General features: G+C 49.1%; 2 protein-coding genes across 2 annotated transcripts; both read left to right on the forward strand.

Annotated features, from left to right (window-relative positions):
- Nucleotides 1-448: 448 nt before the first annotated feature.
- On the forward strand, nucleotides 449-1,151 carry LOC127011678 (translation initiation factor IF-2-like). The gene is made up of 2 exons (XM_050889685.1): nucleotides 449-526; nucleotides 558-1,151. The coding sequence occupies exons 1-2, from the start codon at nucleotides 449-451 to the stop codon at nucleotides 1,149-1,151; spliced, it is 672 nt and encodes a 223-aa protein (XP_050745642.1).
- Nucleotides 1,152-1,290: 139 nt separating this feature from the next.
- On the forward strand, nucleotides 1,291-19,304 carry LOC127011679 (translation initiation factor IF-2-like). The gene is made up of 3 exons (XM_050889686.1): nucleotides 1,291-1,437; nucleotides 18,333-18,612; nucleotides 18,685-19,304. Exons 1-3 carry the CDS (start codon nucleotides 1,291-1,293, stop codon nucleotides 19,302-19,304), a joined length of 1,047 nt encoding a protein of 348 aa, XP_050745643.1.

Below are 19,304 nucleotides of genomic sequence, written 5' to 3' on the forward strand. Positions count from 1 at the left end.
GAAGGAACGGCCGGCGGCAGACGGTCATTTAGCGAGAACACCACCATGAGTACCCGAGTAGCAAGGAGCGACGCAAAGAAGGCGATGACTGCCCGCCAGCCGGCCGAGAGATCTAGCATGGGGCAAGGGGGGTCCACCACACGGCCTACCCGAACCTCGCGGCTGATCTCGAGGCGAAGGAAGCCCGATCCGGTGATCAGCTCCGACAGCGACGTCGATTGGAGCAGAGGAGGTGGCGGCTTCAGAAGGCCACCAGCGACACCGACGGCCGCATCCCAACCGGCACCACCCATGTCGAGTGGGCCAGCGAGGAGCCACCTGCGGAGCAACGGACTCCCCGCAGCCACGAGGAGCAGGTGGCAGCCGCCACGCTGGAGTTTCGGCTGAGCCTGGAGGCGCGGCGGAAGACGGAAGAGACTCAACTGCGAGAGATGGAGGAGGACCCGGAATGGCAGGCCCGTTTGCGACGGGCCGAGAAGGAGGAGCAGCAGTTGTGGGAGGAACAGGCATGCCCACCCACTCCGAGGTAAGTCGCCGAACCGTGGGTGCCGCCCCAGGAGGTGGCCGACGTTCGGGCTGCCTCTCCGCCGGGCTGGCTGCCGGGCTGGCTGTCGGAGGTGCCGCTTACGCCGCGGAACGAGAGGTCGCCGACGCGACCACCCTCACCGAAAGGCGAGGCGCTCCCTGTCCGGTCGCCACCACCGCCGCAACCGGATACGCCACCTTCACCGGCGAGTCACGGCGGGGAATCTCCCCGGTGGAAACCCGCGCGACCACCCACGCCGAGGTTCGAACGGCCGCCGGCGGTAGGAGCGCACCCGCGGCCGGACACGCCGCAATACCAACCCGGAGACCCGGTGGGACACCACGTCCGAACGGACATACCGGCGGCGCACGTGACCCATAGCGTGCGGTCGTTCGTGGCCGAAGGCGTGAGGTGGTGGCAAGACGGTCGTCTGGACATGGCCGGAGGGCCCCGCGGAGAAGGCGATGGTGGAGGAGCCCCGGATTTGGGAGGAGACGGGACCTCGGGTGAGCCCGATGGATCCCAGAACCCGTGGACGGCCGGACCTATGGACCTCGCCGACACCGAGTACGCGGCCATCGACTCCAGGGACAGGGCCCACGACACCGGCAGCGACGCGAGATGAGGCGGAAGCGGCGGAGCCTTAGGAGAGGGGACCGTGGAAATGGCCGGAACCGACGGGAGGTGGAAGGCCAAGCTTCAAACGTCAACATTCGGCGCCCGTGGAGCCCGCATCGGCGGCGCGTCCTAAGTTGGCGCGGACGATGTCGGCGCCGGAAGGCCAGCGATGGCTGGGAGTCCCAGAGCAGGAGTGGCCCGCAGGAATCGCGGAGGAACCGGCGGTACGCGAGGCTCGCAACCTGGGCGGCAGGCGCAGCGTGCGGATCAGGAGTGGCGGACGCACGTATCACGTGAGGCTGGGGCTCGCGGGCATGAGAGTTTTCATGGAGCAGTAGTAAAAAATAAATCGTGAAAATCTAACACGCAAAGCTAATGACCGGAGAGGGCGGGAGCGCGGCTGAAAGCGTGAAGAAGGGGGCATACATGGCAGCAACCTGAAAGCGAAGGGGAAGGGTTAGGGCGGAGGCAAAGACCAAAAAACTCCAACTTACCCGCTGCGAAGCGAATTCTGAGTCCTCTCCGCTCCCGCTCACGAAGAAGTCCGCGTGGGGCCGGGTCAGCCAGCTGAGGGCGAATGAAGGAGGAAAGTGAAGGAAAGTCGCCGAAAGGATAGGAGCGAAATTGGAAAAAGGAAATGGAAACTCACCTTGAGAAGTCTCCAATTTTGCAGACTCACCATTCAACAGGGAAGCGGGCGCCTCGATAGGCGGTCGATTGGCACTGGACGATAGTGCGATCGATGGGCACAAGAAAATGGAAATATCGGTGATGATGAACATTGCGGCTCGCAAGTGGCAACGCCGCACCAGCGATATCGATATCTGGGTATCGATAGCTGATTAATATCGGTGCCCAGTGGGAACAGATGGAGGATCGGCGCGGGAGATTTGAAATTGCTATACGGAGGACGACCGGCGCTGTGGAAAGGAAACAAGATGGAAAGCGTCGAGGGAACGTCGAGGGAGCAACGAGGGAGCACCGAGGGAACCGGAACGAGATGCGCCCTGACTCAATGGCTAGGATATACAAGGGAACGCCGGAGAGTGGGAGCGCTGAGTTTTCTTAATCTTTCCCGAAGTAAGGGGGGAATGTGAGGAGTTGAATAGTGCCGGGCGGAGCGAGAGTGCCGTGTGCAAAAAGGAGTAACGGGACGCCGCCGGACTTTGGACTTTGGAAAGAAGGTGCCACAGCTCAGCAGCGGTGCGGCACACAAACATGTTGCATGCGTCTCCGGGATCAGCGGGACGGCGGCATCAGGCTGGACGGCGGCGGGAGGCAGTGCGTCAAGGACAAGAGGGTCAAACAGAAACCATGGACTTTGGACCCGGTGTGGAGAGTTTTGCCGGGCCGTGTGCAAAAGGGAAATAACGGGTCCCAGAGGCCCTATATAAACCCGCGGCAGCGGCATCAGTCATTCAGCATCAGTCATGCAGTCGAGAGCATTCAGATCAGTGATCCAGTGGAGAGCATTCAGTCGAGAGCATTTAGTCGAGATCAGTCAGTCAAGAGCGAGCAGTCAGTCGAGAGCAAGGAGTCGTCGGAAGCAGCGCCGTGGGAGCCTACGAGGAGCAAGATCGTCACGTCGAGACGTTCGGGATTGGGATTACTAGGAATCTCCGAACTGAGACACAGGTGGCTGAGGTCTAAGGAGGCGCCACACGGCTAAGTTCTGTTCTGTCCTGCCGACGAAGTCCTGGCGGTACGCCTGAAGGGTCTACTAGACTGAGATTTGAAATCGAGAGTAGCAAGCCAGAAGGGAGAGAAGTCCCGGAGCGGCGTAACAGAACCCCTAGAGTGACGAGCCAGAAGGGAGAGAAGTCCCGGAGCGGCGCAACGGAACCCCTAGAGTAGCGAGCCAGAAGGGAGAGAAGTCCCGGAACGGCGTAACAGAACTCCTAGAGTAGCGAGCAAGAAGAGAGAGAAGTCCCGGAGCGGCGCAACAGAACCCTGAGAGTCACGAGCCAGAAGGGAGAGAAGTCCCGGATCGGCGTATACCCTCGAACCCAGCACAGAAGTCAAGACCTACAGCCACCTGTCAGGAGTAGTTCGCAGGATATCGCCACCAGCAATCAGGACACCACACCGCAACGGCCACGCAAGGAGGACCGAGCACGCAGGAACGGCACGGACAGTACGCGGAAGGGTGAGGCTAGGGTGGAACGTTCGTTTACACGAGGCACAGAAGCGAAGTGAAAAGCGAGACAGCTCCCTGGCGTTCTGCCTTGACTGTCCGTACGATCTGAGCGGAAGCCCGTGGGACCATCCGGGACAGAGCAAGGGACAGGCGGTCGGGTATCGAGAGGAGTGATCCTGGAGAGCTCGTCAGTCTGTTCACTCTAGTCTGAGAACGGTGACGCTTCCCTAAGCCCGCACGGCTGACCCCATAGCGAGTCTGAATCGTGGCCGAGCAGTCACCGAGCCAACCACGTCAGGAGCAATCAGTGGTCAAGGATCTTCGAGGAGCGACAAGACAGCCAGCCACGTCAGGAGCAATCAGCGGTCAAGGATCTTCGAGGAGCGACAAGACAACCCACACCGTCGGAGACAGCGAGACGAGCAAGTTATAAAGCCGACTGCAGTCATACCCGCAATAAACCAACTCCGAACCCAAGAATTCTGTGCTTTTTCACTGAACTACTGGACGGTCACGTTTATATAAATTTGGTGGGACGAACACACACAATCTACTGAGCTAGCCGCACAAATACCGTAGCGAGCAGAAATCAAAGAAATCAGTTCGTTACAGTATGAAAAGTCATTTTTCTTGAAATTTTTTAGAAACAGTTCAGTGTTTTCTTTTTGTTTTTAAAAAGACCATACAGCAGGCGATAATGACCGCAAGTATTAGAAAAATATTCTTATAGTTGTTGTTTAATATAAAAATATTTATAGGCGTTTAATTTAAAAATTTTTACAAATTATATTTTTTGGTATATTGTCTATATGAATCGAAAAATTGTGCTGACCTGCGACTATCAAAATATAATACTTTTAAATAGATTTGGGTAACTGGTCCGAAGGAAAGACTCCTTTAAAAATAGATCGTTTTTCTGAATGCTTAGAAAGCAAATGTTGAATTTTTGAAATATTCATTTTAAAAAAGCGTTCAAATATTTCTATGTTTATCAAATTGAAGCATGGAATCGTAATTACAGTATATAAAGAAGTAACTGTTTCAATAAGTGGTTGCGAAAAGCTTCCTTTGATTCTTATAGTACCTTGCGTTATACTGTTTGTATCAAATATTTCCTTTGTAATTTGCAGTCCACAATCGTAATGTTTTAATATTGAAATATTGAAATTAATTCTTAAATCAACATTATTAACAAGCAGTTTGTTTTGATTAAATAAATCTCCATGAATTTTTCCAATTAATGCAACCTTATTACTTTTTTGGAATACATTTTTAAGAGTTTAATTCTAGTTGGGATAAACATATTTCCCAGCTGTTATTCTTCCAAGTGACTTTCAGAGGCATCACTCCCATAGTGTAAAATTGTTTGCAAATACGCTCTATAATGATAATTATTATCACTCTGCGATACCAGAATATTATTTACATAAACTGAGGAACTTCTAAATATTGAATGTAAAAAATATTGTTTACTACACCGACAGCATTTCCTTCAATAGCCTTGGTATCATTTTTTCTGAGTTGCACTACAAGTCGTAGGTAAACACTTGATAAATCTCGGTACATTTCACCATTTCCTAAGCAAAGAAATGCGATTAAGAAGGCGCCGTCCATGGAAGTAATAGGATTATATGAGACTTCTTCAGTTCATAGAATAAAACTTTGTATGGGGTGTTCTTGAATTATATTTCTCAGCGCCTTTCTCCCAAGTTTATTTAATACAGCCTTACCAGTCTCAGCGGCCTGATTTTTTATAGCAGTTATGCCCGAAAGAAAAAGTGATTTAATGTAATTAAAAGGACCACTAAAAAATTTCCGATTCCTCGTCCTTGTTGCACTATTCGGGGTGATACATAAAGGCTTCCGATGTTGCTTAATCCCCCGCCACCCTGATTTACCTAATAATCCTAATAAGATTTCACTGATGACTGTTTATGTTCTAAGTAAATATTTTTTGTGTATGTTTTATTTATAGAGTTTTTAGGTATGCTTTGCATATAGAGCTTCTTCTAAAGTGAAGAGTAACGATATCCTTGTAGTTGTTGTTTATTATAAAAATATTTATAGGCGTTAGGATTTAAAAATTTTATAAATTCTTTTTTCTGGGGATATTGTCCAGAATCGAAAGAATCGAAAAATTCTGCTGACCTGTTACTATCAAAATAGAATGCAATCCAATGAGTTCCTTTCTGATCTGAATCATCGGTGTTCGCAATTATTAAAGCGGGATACTTTAAAATAGATTTCGGTAACTGGTCCGAAGGAAAGCCTCCTTTAAAAACAGATAGCGTTTTTGAATGCTTAGAAAGCAAATGTTGAACTTGTAAAGTATTCATTTTAAAAAAGCGTTCGAATATTTCTATGTTTATCAATATCAAGCATGGAATCGTATTCACAGTATACTAAGTAAGTGACTGCTTCAGTAAGTGGTTGGGAAAATCTTCCTTCGATTCTTATAGTACCTTGCGAGATCAAATTTGAACATACAGTTGAATTTGATTGATCAGCAGTTGAGTCAAAGGCTAATATAAAACTGTTTGTATCAAACATTTCCTTTGTAATTTGCAGTCCACGATCGTAATGTTTTATTCCACATGATCTAAATAGCATTTTATAACTTCTGGAGCTTTGAACCTTTTCCGGGTTAGAGAAATCAAATTCTAAAGCCTGGGAAGGAACTTGAACTCCATTAACCAATAGATTAAAGCGTTGAACTTTAAAATGTTCAAAGTTAAACGGGTCCGGTTTCCTGAGTATGAACGGTTTTTAACTATACAAAAAGCCAGAAAATTTGGTAGCTGACCAATAAATGCGTTATCTATTGACAGTGTATTGTTGGCCGGATAAATTGTAAAAGATTTGACTTCGAATTTGCTGAATGGGTATAGAGCATTTTTTGTTTGTAAAACATGACGAAGAGCCAATAAAATGCTGGGGTTAATTGTTATGTGATTCATAAAAAGTTGTGTTTCTAGTATCTTTAAATTTGATTCAGTGTCGGTTTCCATTAAATAAAATGCTGTTTTTTCAATATTGAAATTAATTCTTAAATCAACATTATTAACAAGCAGTTTGTTTTGATTAAATATATCTCCATGAAATTTTACGAATAATTCAACCGTATTACTATTTTGACGACATTTCTAAGAGTTTCATTCGTGTTGGGATAAACAAATTTCCCAGCTGTTATTCTTCCAAAATTTGGGAAATAACCTTCGGAGGCCAAGTGACTTTCAGAGGCATGACTCCCATAGTTTAAAATTGTTTGCAAATACGCTCTATAATGATACCAGAATATTATTTAAATAAGCTGAGGAACTTCTAAATCTTGAATGTAAGATATTGTTTACTACACCGACAGCATTTCCTTCGATAACGTTGTTATCATTTTTTCTAAGTTGCACTACAAGTCGTAGGTAAACACTTGATAAATCTCGGTACATTTCACCATTTCCGTAGCAAACAAATTCGATTGAGGAGGCACCGTCCAAGGAAGCAATTGTATTATATGAGACTTCTTCAGTTCATAGAATAAAACTTTGTATGGGGTGTTCTTGAATTATATTTCTCAGCGCCTTTCTCCCAAGTTTATTTAATACAGCCTTACCAGTCTCAGCGGCCTGATTTTTTATAGCAGTTATGCCCGAAAGAAAAAGTGATTTAATGTAATTAAAAGGACCACTAAAAAAATTTCCGATTCCTCGTCCTTGTTGCACTATTCGGGGTGATACATAAAGGCTTCCGATGTTGCTTAAGCCCCCGCCACCCTGATTTACCTAATAATCCTAATTAGATTTCACTGATGACTGTTTACGTTCTAAGTAAATATTTTTTGTGTATGTTCTTTTATTTATAGAGTGTTTAGGTATGCTTTGCATATAGAGGTAACCTTCTTTTAAAGTGAAGAGTAACGAAATTAGGAACAGCTGAAGGTTCAAATGGAATACTGTTTCCATTTGAATCCGTAATTAGTATTGAGATTTAATTTGGGGACCGTATATTCAAAGGATAATATTCAATATTTTTAAATTGAATATTTTTTTCTTTTCCGTTATAATGCATTACACAAAGGCATCTTGGTCTTTTACTACCTACTGACCTTGGTTTTATTATGTTCGTGTAAATAAAAATCAATCCATTTTCAGGTATTTTTGACTCATGGGATACATTTTTATACCTATGTTTCAGCATTTATTAAACTAACAAATTCGGTTTCTTCAACACTTTTATCTTGATTAGGTGTATCTTTAATGTAATTATTCAAATACATATATGTAATACCGACTTCCCAGTCGTCGTTCATGTCTTCAGGGATATTAACAATGTTTGTAAATGCGCACTTTACGTTATCAGGGAAAACATTCATAGAATCGTTACTAAGCAATGTGATAAAAATCTTTTTTGAATAACCTAAAGTTGGTCTCTTAATTTTAGTTATTGAAACGAAATCCAATTAATTTTGTTTTTACCAGTTTGTACTGGATTTTTTCTTCGAACCGATCGTGTTAACTTCTCACGTCCTGTTACATATCTAAGATTTCGATATTGTATTGTATTGTTTTCGTTTTTAATTTTTCACACTTAACACTGCCTTTTCCAATCCTAATTTTTTTATATCTATTTTACTATTCAGAAAAGAAGTATTTCTTAACTTTCGTTTTTCTGGTAAAATATTTTCGTTTGCATTTAAATTCTCTATCATTGTTTAACAATTGGTTCGCTTTCAAGCGATTAAGACTCTTGGATTTTCAGGATAAATTTGTCTTGCTAAACATTGAAATTAAAGCTTATCAAAAGGATTTTTGAAAGCAACAATATATTTGGTATTTAGTAAAATATCCTGGTGTGCGAAGATTTAAGAAATTTGTTCTGAGTCACCACTACTACTGATAAGTTCCTATTGGGCTAATCTTTAATAAGCTCACACACATTTTTGTTAAACGCTCCCATCATAAAATCGTCCAATATTAAAAGAATAGCTTCATTTACTTCATTTTCAATTGTTTCAAGAGCTACTTTAAAATATTTAATCTTTTCGTAATTGGGCTTGGCACTCTCCTCTGCATAACACCAAATAATTCGATCTATTGAAATATTAAAAAGATCATTCTTTTTGGTGATTAGATTTTCTAAAAAGGTTGTTTTTCCCGATCCTGAGCGTCCACAAATAAGCATTGTAAAAGGATGTATAAATTGTGTAAACATTTGGTGTGAATCTGAATATTTGGAATGAATTTTAATATATTATATTCTTACTAATTGCTTATATAATGTTTTTAAGTTATACTAGGTTTTATTAATATTCTCTTGATCGCGTTTCTTGGAGCAGTTCTTCTCGAAATGAGTATCAGATCCGCAATAATTACAATAAATAAGTTGCGTGTATCCATTTTTACGGGGATCATTTTCAAAAAATCTCTTAAAAGAATCCATTATAAGAGACAACCTGATAGGACCATGAATTTCTTTTTACTAAGTTTTAAACACATGTGTCACCATTACTATATATTTCATAATTGGTGTTTTCTAAGAATACAAACAGCTTAAATAAATTATTTAATGAACATCGAAGTGGAAGTTTTTTCTTGTGTATTCTACAATTCGTAAAAAAAATTGGGTAGTTGAGTTAAACTTCTTCCGATATCTTTTCACCGCCGCAACGAGTCCCACGACAGCAGGTAACAGGAGCACCACGAGGAGGCCAATGGACGCCACCACAGCAGCAACAGATACAACCAGCGAACACGGTGTGGAGACCGCCAAACACAACACAGAGGCCGCGGGGCACGACACACATTGCAGACCCCCATGAGGCCTGCCGAAGGTGCGGCGGCCACGGACACTGGACACGAGGATGTCGACTCCAACGCCTGTTGTTCTGCTGGGTATGCGGGAAAGTAGGTGTCAGGAGCGTCGAGTGCTGCCAGCAGGCTGGAAATGCCAGCGACCTCAGCCGCAGAGAGGCGGGCGGGGGTCGCAAGATGCTACCTCTCCAAACTAACGGGCAAGCTAATCGAGGAGGAGCAGCAGTTGTCCGCAGCGGTGACGATTGGGGGAGGCACGTACATGGCCACGATCGACACCGGGGCAACAGCGAGCTTTATAAGCAAGGAACTGGCGGACAACCTGGCTGCCCTCGGGAGGATTACGAGGACACGGCGGCAATTTAGGTTGGCAGACGGAAGGTGCGGCGGAATCGATGAACAGCTGGAGGTGGAGATCGCATTCGGGAACAAGCGACTAACCATGAACCTGTTGATACTACCAGGGGTAGTAGATTCATTGGTGTTAGGATGGGACTTTCTAACTCAAGTCGGTACCGAGATAAGGTGCGCTGGACACGAGGTGAGAATACCGGCCAGGAACCGACACAATGGGTGGTTTGAGGAGAGGCTATCGGTAGCAGTCGTACAGCAGGAAGCAGAGTATGACGACACAGCGAAGTTCCTTGAGGCAGAGCTAGCCAGTTTTAAAACCATGACAGGAACGTCGAACATGGCAGAGCATCAAATAACGATGAAGGACGACAAGCCAATAAAACAGCGATACTACCCGAAGAATCCGAAAATTCAAGGGGAGATCAACGCGAAGGTGGACGAGCTACTCCAAATGGGATGCATAGAGCACTCAACCAGCCCATACAGTTCTCCCATCGTGATGGTTAGGAAGAAGACGGGCAAGTGGAGACTGTGCGTCGACTTCAGGATGCCTAGCCGATGCCTCGAATAAATTATATCCTCGACCAGCTAAGAGAGGCACGTTGCATAAGCAGCTTGGACCTGAAGGATGGCTACTGGCAAATCCCGTTGAAAGAAAACAGCAGGCAGTACACTGCATTTACAGTGCCGGGAAAGGGCTTATTTCAGTGGAGAGTAATGCCGTTCGGACTCCATTCGGCATCTGCGACCTTCCAGCGGGTGTTGGATCGGGTAATTGGTCCCGAGATGTCGCCGCACGCATTTGCGTACCAGGACGATATCATAGTGATCGGACGCACACTAGAAGAGCACAAAGCAAACTTGAAAGAGGTATTCCGGCGACTGAAAGAGGCTAATCTGAGATTAAACCCGGAAAAATGCCAGTTTTTCAAGAAGGAGCTGCTGTATTTGGGTCATAGAGTGATTAGCGACGGGATAGGCACGGATCCGGAAAAGGTAGCAGCCATTGCCGAATTAGAGCCGCCGTCAACAGTAAGAGAGCTCCGACAGTACCTGGGAGTAGCTTCATGGTATCGGCGATTTGTACCTGACTTCGCAAAAATAGTCACACCACTCAACGATCTGCTGCGCAAGGGCAACAAGTGGGTGTGGACACAGGAACATCAGTCGGCATTCGAAGAGGTAAAGGCAAGGCTGGTGGCAGACCCTGTACTGGCGTGCCCGGATTTTGAAAAACCGTTTGTCCTGCAGACGGACGCAAGTGATTACGGTATTGGGGCCATTTTGACTGAGGAAACCGAACGGGGCGAAAAGGTGATCTCTTACTCAAGCCGAACGCTTAACGGGGCTGAGAAAAACTACTCCACGACCGAAAAGGAGTGTTTGGCAATAGTCTGGGCGATCCGGAAACTTAAGCCGTATTTGGAAGGGTACCACTTCAAGGTGGTAACCGACCACATGGCGCTGAAGTGGCTCAACAGTATCGAGAGCCCTTCAGGAAGGATCGCCAGATGGGCCCTGGAGTTGCAGCAGTATGACTTTGAAATAGCGTATAGGAAGGGACAACTCAATGTGGTGGCAGACGCATTATCAAGGCAGCCACTACCAGTAACACTGCGAGGGATCAAGGAGACATCGGCGACGGAAGCCTCCGCAGCTAGGTTATACAAGGGAACGCCGGAGAGTGGGAGCGCTGAGTTTTCTTAATCTTTCCCGAAGTAAGGGGGGAATGTGAGGAGTTGAATAACTCCCCACAAATCCCAGCAGCAGATGGCCGGACGCTCACCAGGTACGCGGCGAATTCGCGTAGTGGCGGCGCGGCGAAGAGCGAGGTCGTAGAACGAGAGAGTTTGGAGATCGAGGACGGAGAACGAGAGAGTTTGGAGATCGAGGACGGAGAACGTGAGAGTTTGGGAACGTGAGAGTTTGGAGAGGAAGAGAGTTTGGAGACAAGGGAATTTGGAGAGCGAGAGAGTTTGGAGAGCAATAGGGTTCGGAGACCAAGAGAGTTTGGAGACCAACAATGGAGAAGGAGAGAGCGGAGACTTGGCGGGCGGAGCGAGAGTGCCGTGTGCAAAAAGGAGTAACGGGACGCAGCCGGACTTTGGACTTTGGAAAGAAGGTGCCACAGCTCAGCAGCGGTGCGGCACACAAACATGTTGCATGCGTCTCCGGGATCAGCGGGACGGCGGCATCAGGCTGGACGGCGGCGGGAGGCAGTGCGTCAAGGACAAGAGTGTCAAACAGAAACCATGGACTTTGGACCCGGTGTGGAGAGTTTTGCCGGGCCGTGTGCAAAAGGGAAATAACGGGTCCCAGAGGCCCTATATAAACCCGCAGGGCAGCGGCATCAGTCATTCAGCATCAGTCATGCAGTCGAGAACATTCAGATCAGTGATCCAGTGGAGAGCATTCAGTCGAGAGCATTTAGTCGAGATCAGTCAGTCAAGAGCGAGCAGTCAGTCGAGAGCAAGGAGTCGTCGGAAGCAGCGCCGTGGGAGCCTACGAGGAGCAAGATCGTCACGTCGAGATGTTCGGGATTGGGATTACTAGGAATCTCCGAACTGAGACACAGGTGGCTGAGGTCTAAGGAGGCGCCACACGGCTAAGTTCTGTTCTGTCCTGCCGACGAAGTCCTGGCGGTACGCCTGAAGGGTCTACTAGACTGAGATTTGAAATCGAGAGTAGCAAGCCAGAAGGGAGAGAAGTCCCGGAGCGGCGTAACAGAACCCCTAGAGTGACGAGCCAGAAGGGAGAGAAGTCCCGGAGCGGCGCAACGGAACCCCTAGAGTAGCGGGCCAGAAGGGAGAGAAGTCCCGGAACGGCGTAACAGAACTCCTAGAGTAGCGAGCAAGAAGAGAGAGAAGTCCCGGAGCGGCGCAACAGAACCCTGAGAGTCACGAGCCAGAAGGGAGAGAAGTCCCGGATCGGCGTATACCCTCGAACCCAGCACAGAAGTCAAGACCTACAGCCACCTGTCAGGAGTAGTTCGCAGGATATCGCCACCAGCAATCAGGACACCACACCGCAACGGCCACGCAAGGAGGACCGAGCACGCAGGAACGGCACGGACAGTACGTGGAAGGGTGAGGCTAGGGTGGAACGTTCGTTTACACGAGGCACAGAAGCGAAGTGAAAAGCGAGACAGCTCCCTGGCGTTCCGCCTTGACTGTCCGTACGATAGGAGCGGAAGCCCGTGGGACCATCCGGGACAGAGCAAGGGACAGGCGGTCGGGTATCGAGAGGAGTGATCCTGGAGAGCTCGTCAGTCTGTTCACTCTAGTCTGAGAACGGTGACGCTTCCCTAAGCCCGCGAGTCTGAATCGTGGCCGAGCAGTCACCGAGCCAGCCACGTCAGGAGCAATCAGCGGTCAAGGATCTTCGAGGAGCGACAAGACAGCCAGCCAAGGAGGACATCGCCCATGTCGCACAAAGGCTTAATGTTGTCCTGGACGGCAGATTAGAGGACATGAGGAGGACATTGTCGGAGTATTACTCCGAAATCTGGGCTGAGCTGGAAGCCATGTATTACGACAGAACCTGCCCGAGTATCACGCTAGCTAACGCTGAAGGGGATAACCTAGTAGCAAGCTTGAGCGTCGACAACATGCAAAGGGAGGCCCACAGGAGAGAGTCAAGCCAGGACAGGAAGACAACGGTGCTGACCTCTAGACACAGCCAGGAGGAGTATGCAAGGGTCGCAAAACAAGTCCGCAAGTGGTCATTCAGGTTCGACGGGGCGGAGAAACCGTTCGAGTTCCTGGAACAAGTCGAATGGTCCGCCAACACCTACGGTCTAGACCTAGACATGATCCCCCGAGCAATGCCGGAGTTGCTGAAAGGAAGGGCGTTGAAGTGGTTTATCGCCAACAATAAACAATTGAAAACCTGGGCCGAGTTCATTGAGAGCTTCCATCTCTACTTTCTGCCGAGAGATTTCTTTACAAGGCTGTCGGATCAGGTCAGGCAACGAAAGCAGGGTTTCAGTGAGTCATTTAAAGACTACATGATCGCATGCAGACGATGTCGAGGCCACTAAACTATTCTGCGAAAGACACCTTAAAGATCATAAAGGAAAACTGCACCCCAAGCCTAAGGATCTTCTTAAGGGCGTAAAAAGTGCCGGAATCAAAATAAATTTCATAGAGTGTGATAGCCGTATTCGAACTCGCACCATAAACGGAAACCCTGGCCAGCTGTGCGTGCCCATCGGCCGCCCTGGCAACCCTTCCCCCTTTCGCCTTTCGCCATTGTTGCCACCAAATTGCAGCGGCAACAAGTTGGCGTGCGCACTTCTACATTTCCCGATGCGATAACTGCCGGGCGATATGTCAATCAATTGCCAAGGCCCTCTATGGTTATATTTTGTAATGGCCATGGGTGTGCAATTAACCCAACGCGCTGCCATCAATCACTGGGCAGTTAACAAATTCATGTTTTGTCCTCTTGTTTTTATTGTTTTTAGTTCGCAGCAGTTAGTTAACTTATTAAAACATATATACATTTATATGTAATTAATAGAAGATCAATCTTTTATGGGACATTCAGTGACTCTCGAGATTGTTTAAAACATTTCGATGGCCAATGAAATACTAAGCCCGAATTCTTGTTACCTTATTCATTTGGGCTTATTGCGCTGCGGGTTGAAGGCATTAAATCAATGAACTTCAGTGCAATATAATGGCTTGATATCAGATTTATGGCCAGGGCCTGCACTCCCTGGTCTTAACGGTAAACCGTGAGTCAAAAGCAATCCCCGAATTTATAACACCCAACCGGTTTGTTTTTACCTCTCAGCCGCTTTTTTTGGGTCGGGATGAATCGGTTTTTGGGGCCAAAAGCTGGAGGAGCCAGAATTCTGGCTGCCTCTGAAGGGCAACTGGCCTTTTTGTGTTTTGGAGTTTCGTAATTGAAGTGAAAACCGAGAATGCCAGTGCAACGCCGAAATTCGAAAGTTATTACGCTTAATTTATGGGTCAAATGTGCACTCTCCGCTTTTCCCTTTTATTTTACTGCGTCACAGATTTGAAAGTGGAGATATGACGACGGCGTACCTTGCCCCTTGCACCCGGCGAGGCTCTTCTGTGGGGCCACGACCCTAATTTATGTGATTAGCGACTTCGTACCGCTGGCAGATAAGACTGGAACCAGAAGTGATTCATTCGAGGCGAGGAGCAAGTGGGTCAGAGGAAAAGCAGACCCAAACCCCATCCCTGAGCGAACCGAAATGTTAAACAATGCTGGGCCGTTGTCGCCTGGCAGGCGTTTCGAATTACAGCAAACAGCTCCTTTTACAGGCAACACTGTGTTGCGGCCACCGAAACAGCGAAATAAAAAAGCATTGGCAATATGCAAAAATCCAAAGGCAAGCGAGACGGCAAGGCGATGTCTAAATTTCCAAATACGCAAAAATGCTAAAATGGCACGCCAACTTTTTGGTGTCTGTGTGCTGAATTGTAGTTTTCTTCGCTTTTTCTTCGCTTTTTCTCCGCTCCTTCTGTTTGAATAATTGAAGGTGAGGCGAAACGCACGGAAAATGTACTCGCAATTGGAATTTCAAATGTCGTTTCACGCGAAAAACGCCAGAATGCATCAGGATACCAGGGAGACCTTAGAAGAAGTGTTTGCTGGGAAACATTTCGTATGCACATCGCCTCGTTACACCCCCAGCTCGCACTCGTTTTTTATTTTTTATTTGTTATTTTGACGAACTGGAAAAGGAGCGGGAAGCGTTCGCCCAAGAAAACAAGTTCTCAAAGGCAAAGTCGTCACCACCAACGCTGGTCGCGTGCAGAAGATGCGAGGAGATAGATAGCCAGGAGACACGAAGAAATGACCAATGAACCTGTTGATACTACCAGGGGTAGTGGATTCATTGGTGTTAGGATGGGACTTTCTAACTCAAGTCGGAACCGAGATAAGGTGCGCTGGACACGAGGTGAGAATCCGGCCAGGAACCGACACAATGGGTGGTTTGAGGAGAGGCTATCGGTAGCAGTCGTACAGCAGGAAGCAGAGTATGACGACACAGCAAAGTTCCTGGAGGCAGAGCTAGCCAGTTTTAAAACCATGACAGGAACGTCGAACATGGCAGAGCATCAAATAACGATGAAGGACGACAAGCCAATAAAACAGCGATACTACCCGAAGAATCCGAAAGTTCAAGGGGAGATCAACGCGAAGGTGGACGAGCTACTCCAAATGGGATGCATAGAGCACTCAACCAGCCCATACAGTTCTCCCATCGTGATGGTTAGGAAGAAGACGGGCAAGTGGAGACTGTGCGTCGACTTCAGGCAGATCAACGCCAAATCGATAAAGGATGCCTACCCGATGCCTCGAATAAATTATATCCTCGACCAGCTAAGAGAGGCACGTTGCATAAACAGCTTGTACCTGAAGGATGGCTACTGTCAAATCCCGCTGAAAGAAAGCAGCAGGCAGTACACTGCATTTACAGTGCCGGGAAAGGGCTTATTTCAGTGGAGAGTAATGCCGTTCGGACTCCATTCGGCATCTGCGACCTTCCAGCGGGTGTTGGATCGGGTAATTGGTCCCGAGATGTCGCCGCACGCATTTGCGTACCAGGACGATATCATAGTGATCGGACGCACACTAGAAGAGCACAAAGCAAACTTGAAAGAGGTATTCCGGCGACTGAAAGAAGCTAATCTGAGATTAAACCCGGAAAAATGCCAGTTTTTCAAGAAGAAGCTGCTGTATTTGGGTCATAGAGAGCTCCGACAGTACCTGGGAGTAGCTTCATGGTATCGGCGATTTGTACCTGACTTCGCAAAAATAGTCACACCACTCAACGATCTGCTGCGCAAGGGCAACAAGTGGGTGTGGACACAGGAACATCAGTCGGCATTCGAAGAGGTAAAGGCAAGGCTGGTGGCAGACCCTGTACTGGCGTGCCCGGATATTGAAAAACCATTTGTCCTGCAGACGGACGCAAGTGATTACGGTATTGGGGCCATTTTGACCCAGGAAACCGAACGGGGCGAAAAGGTGATCTCTTACTCAAGCCGAACGCTTAACGGGGCTGAGAAAAACTACTCCACGACCGAAAAGGAGTACAGGAAGGGACAACTCAATGTAGTGGCAGACGCATTATCAAGGCAGCCACTACCAGTAACACTGCCAGAGGAACCGTGGTCTACAGTGTGCGCAGACTTCGTCGGACCCCTGCCGCGTTCAAAACACGGCAACCAAATGCTGCTGGTGCTGATAGACAGGTTCTCCAAGTGGGCTGAATTGGTGCCGCTGCGGAGCGCGACAGCCGAGTCCCTAAAGAAAGCGTTCAGGGAGCGCATCATCGCAAGGTTTGGGGTCCCTAAGGTAGTCATAACGGACAACGGAGCAACAGCAAAATCTTCAAGAGTTTCCTGGCCGAGATGGGAGCCAAGCAACAGTTCACGGCTCCATATACCCCGCAAGAGAACCCGACAGAAAGAGCAAACAGGACCGTGAAAACGATGATAGCGCAGTTCACAGGGCAGGATCAGAGAAACTGGGACGAGAAATGGCCTGAGATCATGCTGGCAGTAAATACGAGCGTTTCGGAATCCACAGGATACACGCCAGCGTTTGTTACTCAAGGCAGAGAACCGAGACTGCCGAGCGCCCTATACGACAGAGAGACCTTGGGAACAGGACGACCCACTGAGACCCCAGGGGAGAAGGCAAACAAACTCGGGGAAATCTTCGAGGTTGTAAGGCGGAATCTGGAGAGAGCCTCCCAGGATCAGGCTAGGCATTACAACCTGAGGAGGAGACAATGGACACCAGCGGTGGGAGACGTCGTGTGGGCCAAGGAACATCATTTGTCGAAGGCGGCCGAGGGGTTCGCAGCAAAGTTGGTCCCAAGATACGACGGACCTTACCAGGTCACGGATTTTGCGTCACCAGTAATCTGCAAAATACGGCACGTGAACACAAAAAAAGAGAGGACCATCCACGTGAGCGAGCTGAAACAACAACAAACACAGAACACCATCGAGCAGCTACAAACAGATACGGTAGACAAAAGGCAAGGAAAGCTCCAAGGATACCCGAAGGACACAAGAAAAAGGGTCCAAGGAGAGCTCCAAGGATACCCAAAGGACACGAGGAAAGGGGTCCAAGGATACCTCCAAGGATACCCGAAGGACACGAGGAAAGGGGTCCAAGGATACCTCCAAGGATACCCGAAGGACACGAGGAAAGGGGTCCAAGGATATTTCCAAGGATACCCGAAGGACACGAGGAAAGGGGTCCATGAATACCTCCAAGGATACCCGAAGGACACGAGGAAAGGGGTCCAAGGATACCTCCAAGGATACCCGAAGGACACGAGGAAAAGGTTCCAAGGATACCTCCAAGGATACCCGAAGGACACGAGGAAAGGGGTCCAAGGATACCTCCAAGGATACACAAAGGACATAAGGAAAGAGCCCAAGGATACTTCCGAGGATGCTCAGGAATAAAGAACATCTCGAAGGGAAAAAAGGAATTTTTCCAACTGGAGGGCAGAGAAGACACAAACAGTAGACCGGAACGTCCGATCGCTCGATGATGACTGAAAGGAAAATGTCCAGCGATAGTCCGCCGAAGGAAGGGGGAAGACGGTACAGGTCAGAGAGCTGTACCGTAAAAACGAAGTGGAAAAGGAGGGAGGCTGTGAGAAATAGCGGTACCGAGCAAAGTGTAAGGCCTAGAACCGAGATGTCGAGGAAGGAACGGCCGGCGGCAGACGGTCATTTAGCGAGAACACCACCATGAGTACCCGAGTAGCAAGGAGCGACGCAAAGAAGGCGATGACTGCCCGCCAGCCGGCCGAGAGATCTAGCATGGGGCAAGGGGGGTCCACCACACGGCCTACCCGAACCTCGCGGCTGATCTCGAGGCGAAGGAAGCCCGATCCGGTGATCAGCTCCGACAGCGACGTCGATTGGAGCAGAGGAGGTGGCGGCTTCAGAAGGCCACCAGCGACACCGACGGCCGCATCCCAACCGGCACCACCCATGTCGAGTGGGCCAGCGAGGAGCCACCTGCGGAGCAACGGACTCCCCGCAGCCACGAGGAGCAGGTGGCAGCCGCCACGCTGGAGTTTCGGCTGAGCCTGGAGGCGCGGCGGAAGACGGAAGAGACTCAACTGCGAGAGATGGAGGAGGACCCGGAATGGCAGGCCCGTTTGCGACGGGCCGAGAAGGAGGAGCAGCAGTTGTGGGAGGAACAGGCATGCCCACCCACTCCGAGGTAAGTCGCCGAACCGTGGGTGCCGCCCCAGGAGGTGGCCGACGTTCGGGCTGCCTCTCCGCCGGGCTGGCTGCCGGGCTGGCTGTCGGAGGTGCCGCTTACGCCGCGGAACGAGAGTTCGCCGACGCGACCACCCTCACCGAAAGGCGAGGCGCTCCCTGTCCGGTCGCCACCACCGCCGCAACCGGATACGCCACCTTCACCGGCGAGTCACGGCGGGGAATCTCCCCGGTGGAAACCCGCGCGACCACCCACGCCGAGGTTCGAACGGCCGCCGGCGGTAGGAGCGCACCCGCGGCCGGACACGCCGCAATACCAACCCGGAGACCCGGTGGGACACCACGTCCGAACGGACATACCGGCGGCGCACGTGACCCATAGCGTGCGGTCGTTCGTGGCCGAAGGCGTGAGGTGGTGGCAAGACGGTCGTCTGGACATGGCCGGAGGGCCCCGCGGAGAAGGCGATGGTGGAGGAGCCCCGGATTTGGGAGGAGACGGGACCTCGGGTGAGCCCGATGGATCCCAGAACCCGTGGACGGCCGGACCTATGGACCTCGCCGACACCGAGTACGCGGCCATCGACTCCAGGGACAGGGCCCACGACACCGGCAGCGACGCGAGATGA

This window comes from Drosophila biarmipes, unplaced genomic scaffold, assembly GCF_025231255.1.
Source record: "Drosophila biarmipes strain raj3 unplaced genomic scaffold, RU_DBia_V1.1 ptg000005l, whole genome shotgun sequence".
In the NCBI taxonomy this organism is placed as follows: domain Eukaryota; kingdom Metazoa; phylum Arthropoda; class Insecta; order Diptera; family Drosophilidae; genus Drosophila; species Drosophila biarmipes.